The following is an 8811-nucleotide window of genomic DNA, read 5'->3' on the forward strand; positions in this document are numbered from 1 at the left end:
TAGCTGGTTATGCTGTACTGTGACTCTCCCTTTCCTATTCTTATGCAAGGAGTGAATTCATTTAAAAATGCTGATACTTTTATCTTTGAGCTTCTGAATTAGTGGGTCAGCTCACACCTCAGAGCTATTATTCCATGTTCTCTGAAGACTTAGATATCTCTGCAGTGCTTACTCTTAGTTCTAATTTTGAAGCTTTGTTTGCAAGCATGGCTACTAACTACTGCTGGTTTTAGAAAGAGGAAAGCTGAAAATACGAAAAAATTCAAGAGAGATGGCAATATATCGCACAGCCACAGAGGAGCTTGATCTCATCCTTGCTTCTGTAGGCTTTGCTCTTTATCAGGTGTGTGCCGTCCATGCCCAGAGATAAATATTTAAGTTGTACTCCCCATGGGTACTTCAGAGAGCACTTCATTAGGAGTGGAAATACTCCTGCCTTATGCCCAGCATCACTGAAAGTTTGCCAGATGTTTCGTGTTTGTAGTCTTCTGTGTCAGACTCTTGTCTTGCTGGAGTAGCGTGGCAGAGGACTTCTAAAGACAGATGCATTAGCTAGGGAGTATTTTATTAAATGTTGGAGCCAGTCAGCTAGATTGACAGAAATCCCCTGGTCTTTGGGATAATTACTCTCAAGAGTAATATTTTGTGTCTGTGTTTGGGATAGGTGGGGTTTTGGACCTCTAGAAAGGTCACTTCAGTTAGAGTAGAAAAGGTTCGCAGGAACACAGCGCTGTGGACGCAACACTAATACTTACTTGTATTGTGGAAGGGAACCATGGGTGATGCTTTTCTGTCCTGTCAGGCACAGAACTTGCGTCCCTGTCCAGAAAAAGATGGAGACTGTGTCTCAAGATTGCTTCCTGCTCTGTGATGGATTCTGATACAGGGACAGCCCAGGTGGAGGATGAATTGGCAGGTGTTATGCTTACACTGGTACTTCACACACTGGAGCTGGAGCTGGTTAGCTCAGTTTTCTAGATTTTGTCTGTAGTGCTCTGTGAGGTTTTTCTATTTTTCTGACCCTAGAAGGTAGGCTTAGAAGAATGAGAGCTTAAGATAAAGGATTTTACAGAGCCTGGGAGATCAGAATGTAGTTTTGAGCAGAAAATGAGAGAAGAGGAATTGCCTTCTCTATATGGAGAATTAGATGTGCTGTCAGTTGGTCTACTGCACAAGCTCAGGTTCATGCTGTGGATATGCCTAAACCCTTTGGAGTTTGAAAAACGTGTCATGAGTATGGGGGTTAAACCACGACAGGGTTCTCTCTGTCCTGGTTTTGTTCAGCTGGTGGTGCGGGGAATGGGGTTTGGCCGCTGCAGCAAGTTGAAACTTCTAACAGTCTGAGGTGTGGGGTTTACGGCATTGCTGTTGTTTTGGGTAAGTGCCTGCGTGCACACTCTGAACCTCCACCAAATGGAAGTTAACTTATTTCACTTGCACGGAGTACTAATGTAGTCGGCATTGGCAGCCTGGTGAAAGAACGTGTGTGGGAGTCACCAAGCAGTAGAAACGGGCTGTATGTGAATCTGTGCTATAGCTCAGCTCAAGGCAAATCACGCAGGAAGGTTTGCTCTGAACCAGTCAGCCAAAGTCATTGTCGAAACCTGATGGGGGAGAAAGAGGAGGACGACCCCCAAAGCAGAGGTGCTTGTTGGCTGCTTGAATGGTGAGGCTCACTTCTGGCCCTTGATGGGCCATCTTTCTGGAATTTCCCACGCTGCTGTATCTCTGTGCTCGTAATGGGAAGGCTCGTGACTTGCTGATTGCTGCTGTGGCATCAGCCCTTGCCTGTTTTCTGAGCAAGCAGCTGCCTCAACTGGAAATTCAGCCACGGCACATGGTAATTAAGGGGCAGGGAAGAGCTGGGGGTGCTGTGGTGTGCGCCGCCTGCATGGACTCCTCTGGTGAAGCACACGTTTGTAATGCTGAGGAGCACTGGCTGGGGATCCTTGCTGATTTGCTGTTCCAATGCTCCTGAGCTAGTTTATAGTAAGTGATCTGTCAAAAGCACAGTACCTGCTGTTTCAGGACTTGTGTAGATAGGGCTGGCTGGCATGTCTCTAAGCCAGGTTGCACATCTTCGCTTTCTCAAGCTTCCTCTCTAGCCTGGCCAGATGGTTGGTAACGAAGTGCTTACGACTATGCCCTCAGAAGGAAGCGATGACTGAATCTAAACCGTGCTTCTCAAACCTTCCACTTACTTCTGTTCATGATTAATGCTTCAATATCCCCTGGCACCAAAGTTTCCAGTCTAGTAGCTGCCTCTGTTCTCAGTCTTCGTGCTGGTCAGTCAGGTTCCTAGTTCATGCATCAACCACATCCTAGTTCATGCATCAGCCGCATCCTGAACAGGATTTCTCTGCTAGAGTTGTGGGTCAGGCTCTGCCCAGGGGGTATTCTTGCTCACTCCTCTAGGCTCTGCTTCAAGTTCTTATATGGTTACTGCTGTCTCTGTGGTCTCATTGATGCTCTAACCAAGGAGCTATGCAATTGCTGTATGTATAGTGGATATAGCAGGCTTACTACATTCCTAGCAGAAAGGGACTTATTCAGCTTGTGAGAATTAAATTTACCCTTGATGTCCACAGTATTTCTACAGCAGGGCAGTATGTCAGCAGACTTGCTTGAAGATGAAATTAGCCGTACCCTGTGGTGGAGGATGCTGGTGGTGTTTGATGCAGGTACCACTGAGCCCATGAGGAAAGGGAATAAGCTGTCACTGACTGACTGCGCAACATGTTAACAGCTTAACTATTTTGCTTTTTTAACAAATAACTTCTACAGTGACATGGTGTAGACTATGCTGAATACCCCAGCTCTTGTGTTGGATACACGATCTCCACCCCACAGCCCCAAGCGGATTTGTCTTCCTAGTCAGTGTGGCATTTTGTTTTTTATTATGTTTTAACTCCTGCCTACATCGAGCCTTATTGACATTTGTGTTCATTTCCTTGGTGCCAGGAGAGCTCATGGCTTTCTCCTTTCCTCTAATCAGCACTGCGATGGCTTCATGGAGCTGGGAGTGAGATTTATCTCTTTAATAAGAATTGTCAGGATCCCACTGTGGAATGATTCAAGCAGTTTATGATTACAGATTGTTTTCCCCAAACAGTCTGGGTAGGGTTTGTAGCAAAAGGAGGACGCTGGGAAACAGAATTGGGCTGGACTTGCCTGCCATGGGAATTTAATCTCCTACGTGGAGTATTTTTCTGTGAGATTTTGTTCTTCAAAAGAAAACTTCAGCAACCAAGGCATCTGACGATGGTTCCCTCAGAGCTCAGTACAGCCTGACTATGAAGGGAAGGCTTGGAGATAGAGTAGACAAAGACTCTAGATCTTAAGATATGTTTTTTGCATTCCTCAAAAGATATCAGTCAAGGGGAGCAGGAGCCTACACACTTGATCTTTCCTTGATCATAGGTCATGTGGAAGCACAGACCGTGTTCTGTAGCTGCTGTCTGCTCTTGATCAGCTGCCTATGTCCTCCCTGATACTGGGGAGATTGCCATCACGTCATCTGCCTGGGGTGTCCTCAAACAGGTGAAGTAGGAAAGGCCACAGGACTCCATGGTTTATTGCAGTGCAAACTGAGGTTTTTTGTAGGAAAGGCCACAGGACTCCATGGTGAAATGTTTGGTTTATTGCAGTGCAAACTGAGGTTTTTCTTCCTGCCCCTGTGGGACTGGCTGGACTGTCTCTGCAGCGGTGAGAAAACACACTGCCTCTTTGGCTCCTCTTTTTCCCCCACCTGTATGGCTCGATAATAGCTGCTTCTCCAAGGCCTGGACACGCAAGTCTGTGAGGGATACCTGTGGCAGTGGCCAAGATTTTCTTGACAGAGTTCAGTGATTTTTGTCTGGTACTTCACCGAAAGTTACCGAAATAAAATGTTGGGCTTCCTCTGGAACAAAACCCATCTTCTGTCCCAGCACATGCGCACTGGATGATGCATCTACCCTGCATGCTTTCTCTTTGTGTTGTAGCTTGCCTTGTGCGCCGAAGTTGCTTCTGCTTTCTCCTGCAGGTGAAGGTCCAGAATATGGGGCCAGTGGGGAGGATGCCCTGAGCAGGATCCAAAGGCTGATGGCAGAAGGCGGCATGACTGCCGTGGTCCAGCGGGAGCAGAGCACCACCATGGCGTCCATGGGTGGCTTTGGCAACAACATCATTGTGAGCCACCGGATCCACCGCAGCTCTCAGACTGGTGCAGAGTCCGCTGGAGCTGAGGGCACGTCAGCACAGCAGTCCACCTCGCAGCAGCTGGCAGCTGAGCTGGAGGGACGGATCCTTTCAGAGTCTATGCAGCTGTCAGAGCATGGCCTGAGCCCGCGGACAGCCTCTAGCGGGAGTGAAGGACAAAGAGCTGGTGACCTGGACCTGCCAGAGCAGGCCCAGTCCTCCATGGACACTGAGGGACCAATTGAATACAGTGACCTAACTAATAATAACCATCTTCCTGACAGTACCAACTTCTATAGTAATGACAGCACCAGTGGGGAGTCGCGGAACAGGTAGAGATTGAGTTGTGTGTTGGTGCTACCCTTGTACTGCTCAGCAGAGACCTGTACCTCACAGCTGGCCAAGAGCTGGAAGAGTAGGGACGTGTGGCTCTGACAGGATGCTGGTGGTCCAGAGGGCTTCTCTATCCTGGGTAGGTGGGAAGGGATAAGGATTGCAAGGGAAGCCATGGGGAAGAAAGCATACTTAACTTCCAACATTCCCACTGCTGAAGAGTTAACAGGAATAGGAACCATACTGGCTGCACATCATGCAGATTTTGAAGCCCCATGGGATCCCCTCAGCTCAGCCCTAACCCTGCAATTCGGTCAGTGTCATCCTTTGTAAAGCTTCTTTCCTTTTCTCTTTCCTGCCCTTTTACGCCCAGGGGCTGATCAGCAGAGCGAAGAAAGGGAAGGGGGTCTGCAGCATCCTTCTGGAGACAGGCAGTCCTGCTGGGCAAACCTGGGCTTGATGCTCCAGCTCCGTTGCTGGAGTGGAGGAGTCTTCCAGGCCACAGTCCTGCTCCATGGCACAGCATGCTCCCCCCTCAGAATGTGGTGTTCTGAGACCCGTCCTGCCTGCACTGTGGTCTTTTCTGGGAAGAACTGGGCTTTGCCAAAACCTGCATGGCTCAGGATCTGCTCACAGGCGGGGATCTTTCCTTTTTAGAGAGTTAGTTTAGTACTTGGCAGGAACCTAAGCAGAGCTGCTGTATAGATGGGTAGAGGGACAGGGGCTACGGCTCCCTAGTCAGGATGCAGTTCACGCAAGGATGTTCTAAGCTGTGCCAATATTAACGTGAGTGAGCCATCCCAGTGGTTCCATGGTGCCAGGACTGAGCTGCACCTCCTTGGCAGGGGGCGGGAAGTGTCTTTCAGCTCCAGGCCAGGGTGTGAGGTATGGGTCTGTGATGTAAGGTGTTGCATGTGAAATCTTGACCTTGTACATGTAGTTTCTAGTGGAGAAATCAAGGCTCTGATATTTTGTTTTTAGTCTCAAATGTGATTTTCCTTTTCGTTTGTAACTCTCCATCCCTAGCAGGCTTGTGGAGGAAGGACGGGGAGAGCGTGAGTGCTAACGAGGGAAACACCAAAGATCAATGTCATTAAAATATGACAAACCCTTGTTTGACCTACTGTCTTCATTTGTGTGATGGGTGTCTCTGTGTTCGGCCTTGGGATAGGTACATCCAGCTCAGAAGCTCAAGGTAGCTTACAAATGTCAGATGATGACCACCCCCTTCCCAGGAGGAAAGCAGGCTCGGCCCAAAACTGGGATACAGGGAGGAGCATTTGGGAGTCTTGATTGCAAATCGCCTTTTAACCAGTCCGGAGATGAGCAGGCACTTCGGTGTTTCCCGTCATTCAAGTACTGCAGCAGGGAGAAAGAGGAGCGTTTCTCCTATCCCGCTTAAAAAGGTATGCGGAGATGCAGCACTGTCTATCTTAGGGAAGCAGAGAGTGGTCTGTCCGGCTGACCTCTCAAAGCAGAAAAGGGGTGCAGTATCCGGCTGTTCTCGATAAAGGAATGCATGCCCCGGCGTTACTACTCTGCGGTGAGGGATGCTTCCCCTGCTGTCTGAGCACCTGCTGGCAGCTGCTGCGCTCCTGCCCGGCTCCTCTAGACTCTGTGCTGCAAAGACATTACAATAAATAAGGCTGTCATTAGGCAGCACTCAAGCTCCCAGTCAGAAGAGTCTGTTAGAGAACATTAAGCAAATCTTCTCTTAAATCACAGCCTGGAAATGAACCTTAAATCAAATCAGCTGCTGCCAGGCCTCATTGCAGAGTGTTAATGAGGCTCTAAAACCTGCCCTGAGCCAACCACATCCCTGATCTGACAGGAGAGCAGCCTGAAAAACGGGATTCCCTGGTGTGGTGAGGAAGGTTTCATGCATCCCTGTATTGCCTCAGTGTGGGGTGGCACTTGGGAGCCGGAGGAGCTATGTCTCAGCTGAAGACTTGGGCAGACAGGGCGGTGCAGGTCTAGGCAGAGCTGTTTACTGCTCTGCTTGAAAACAAAGAAAAACAGAGCCTGGAAAAAACCTGCTTCTGCTTCAGCTCAGCCTGGCATCTCCTGTTCCCTCTCCCTGCACGATTCCTGGAAGAGTCTTGAGGCCCGTTCTTGGTAGATGTGTTGCAGAGCGTTCACAGATGGCCATTTCCATAACCAGAGCCAAACTACCTACGGAAAAATTTCCATCGCGGTTGGAGAAAGGTCTTCTGGGATGTCTCGCTTTAGCGTTGGCAGATTCTCAAAGACCTGGCATGCACCACTGCTGGGCACTCTGGCCTGGCTGCTGTGTGGAGGCCTGAAGCCTGCTCTGCTGAGGACTTCTCCTTAGTCCAGACCTGCCCCCATTGGAGACGATGGCAGAACGGGCAGTGAGCTCCAGTGGGAGCAGGAGCAAACTACTGTCTTTGACATCGACTCAGGACATCTCTGAAGCTCCAAAGCAGCTTTTCATTCCAGACTTGTAGGGGAAACCCTTCCAGATGAGGTAAGGATGGAGGCCTGATCAGAGCAGGCAGCTTTGATGTTTCTCCTAACCCGCTTTGTAGCTCTGGGCCAAAGGCTGGTCACAGCTGCAGCCTGACTCCTGTGTTCATACAGGCTTTGACCAGGAACAGTAGGCAGGGTAGGTGGGCTTAATCTTCAGATGCTGCCTTGGACATGCTTTGTAGATGACCTGCTGTGGCCACACAACTAAGCAGGTGCTCTCAGTGGTGGTGGGCTTGTATGTAGAGAGCGCAATGCTTTTTTTTGAGTTTCAGACCTAGAATCTGCCAAGCTCAGTTTCTGTCCCTGCCTGAGACCTGATGGAGGAGGTGGGTGGGTGGGAAGAGGGGTGACAGGAGGGAAAATTGAGCATACTTATGCCATACTTTTTCCCCCCCCTTCAAGGAATTTATTTCTTATGCCTTCCGTGCTTCTTGTGGAACAAAACTCTCTCTCTGCCTTGGACTACCCTGTTCTGGCCCAGCAGTCTTCCTTGGTTGGTTTGGGCAGGGCTGAGTTCACCTGTATCCTCGAGCAACACCCCTGAATCCACACGATGACCTGAGGCGTGGAGCCCTGCGCAGGACAGGAGGCGGTGGGATTGCCTGTGTCCAGGACAAGTGCAGCAGCGGCACCGGGCTCCTTCCCCAAACCTCGCAGCTTACCTGCTCGCTGCAGTGTGATAGCGCAGTGCTCGGGCAAAACACCCTGCCAGGAGCAACGTGGAAATTCAACAAGAGCTGCCTGAGGAAACCAAACCAGAGCTGTGCATGCTTGCTGGCCCAATTTAGGAGGCAAAATGAGAGCTTTGCTGCTTAGGAGCAGGAAATAATCTTAAAAACCAAAAGCTTTTCTCAGCCTTAGCCTGTCAGGAGCCTTTAAATGTGCTAACAAAATCCTGGGGAAAGGAGAAATATGGTGCAGAGAATTTTATTTAGCTTTCAAAAGGCTTTTGATAAAGTCCCTCACAAGAGGCTATTAAAGAAACTTAGTCACCTCAAGGGTGAGGGGTAAAGGAGCCCTGGAGATGGAAGCTGTTTGAGGTGGGAATTGGAGTCAAAAGTAACAGCCAATTTTTGGTGTGGAAAGAGGTTAATGGTGGGTTGATTGGAGTCAAAAGTAACAGCCAGTTCTTGGTGTGGAAAGAGGTTAATGGTGGGTTGGTCGGGTTTGGTAGGAGCCAGTGTTCTCTAAAAGCCCTAATGAGCTGGAAGAGGAGGGGAACAGCTGAAAATACAAGATTATTTAGGTTAGCTAAGAAGAGAAAAGGTACCAGAAGCCTGGGACAGCAGGAGGAGATAATGGTTGGAGCTTCTGTGCTGGAAGGGGGCTTTTGTATGAATCCTTCACTGCAGCTGGTGAATGCTCTGGCACCCCTGGGCCTGGGACCAAACCAGCTGGTGAGCACTGCCTGGAGCGGAGACCCGGGATCCCGCGAGGGGTTGCCGAAGCCCTGGCAGGTGGTACAGCAAAGTGGGGAGACCAGCTTGTCACCGTGAGTCCTGCGTTTTCTGCCCTCTCTCCTTTGCTGGCCTCTTGCTCCATCTCCAGCACCTCCATTTGACTCCCGCTGGAAGTCCCACACCATATCCACATGTGGCTGGTGTGGGGCGTCCGTGGGGTGACCCTACAGCTGGGTGGTGCTGGGACCCCAGCTCTACATGACAGCCAGGAGCTGCGCTGGGCAGGGACCAGGTCACAGCTGGGTGCTCGGGGAGTCTCTCTCCCCCGGCGTTACCGGTGCTGAAGCCGAGCCCCATAGCCGGCCCCTCTGCCCGCCGCTCCGGCTGCTGGCCGGGGGGCCGCTGGCCT

The 8811-nt window shown here is 50.2% G+C and overlaps 1 protein-coding gene across 1 annotated transcript in view; it reads left to right on the forward strand.

Moving 5' to 3' along the window:
• Window positions 1-5396, forward strand: part of LOC104083038 (activating molecule in BECN1-regulated autophagy protein 1-like) — a gene marked incomplete at its 5' end in the record, with an annotated part of 54148 nt that extends 48752 nt beyond the window's left edge. The window contains 2 exons of the mRNA XM_009586390.1: window positions 4025-5019; window positions 5079-5396. Coding sequence (XP_009584685.1) covers window positions 4025-4515 — 491 coding nt within the window. The remainder of the gene's footprint in view (window positions 1-4024; window positions 5020-5078) is intronic.
• Window positions 5397-8811: the final 3415 nt, after the last annotated feature.

The sequence above is a fragment of the Fulmarus glacialis genome, unplaced genomic scaffold (assembly GCF_000690835.1).
Source record: "Fulmarus glacialis isolate BGI_N327 unplaced genomic scaffold, ASM69083v1 scaffold4751, whole genome shotgun sequence".
NCBI lineage: Eukaryota > Metazoa > Chordata > Aves > Procellariiformes > Procellariidae > Fulmarus > Fulmarus glacialis.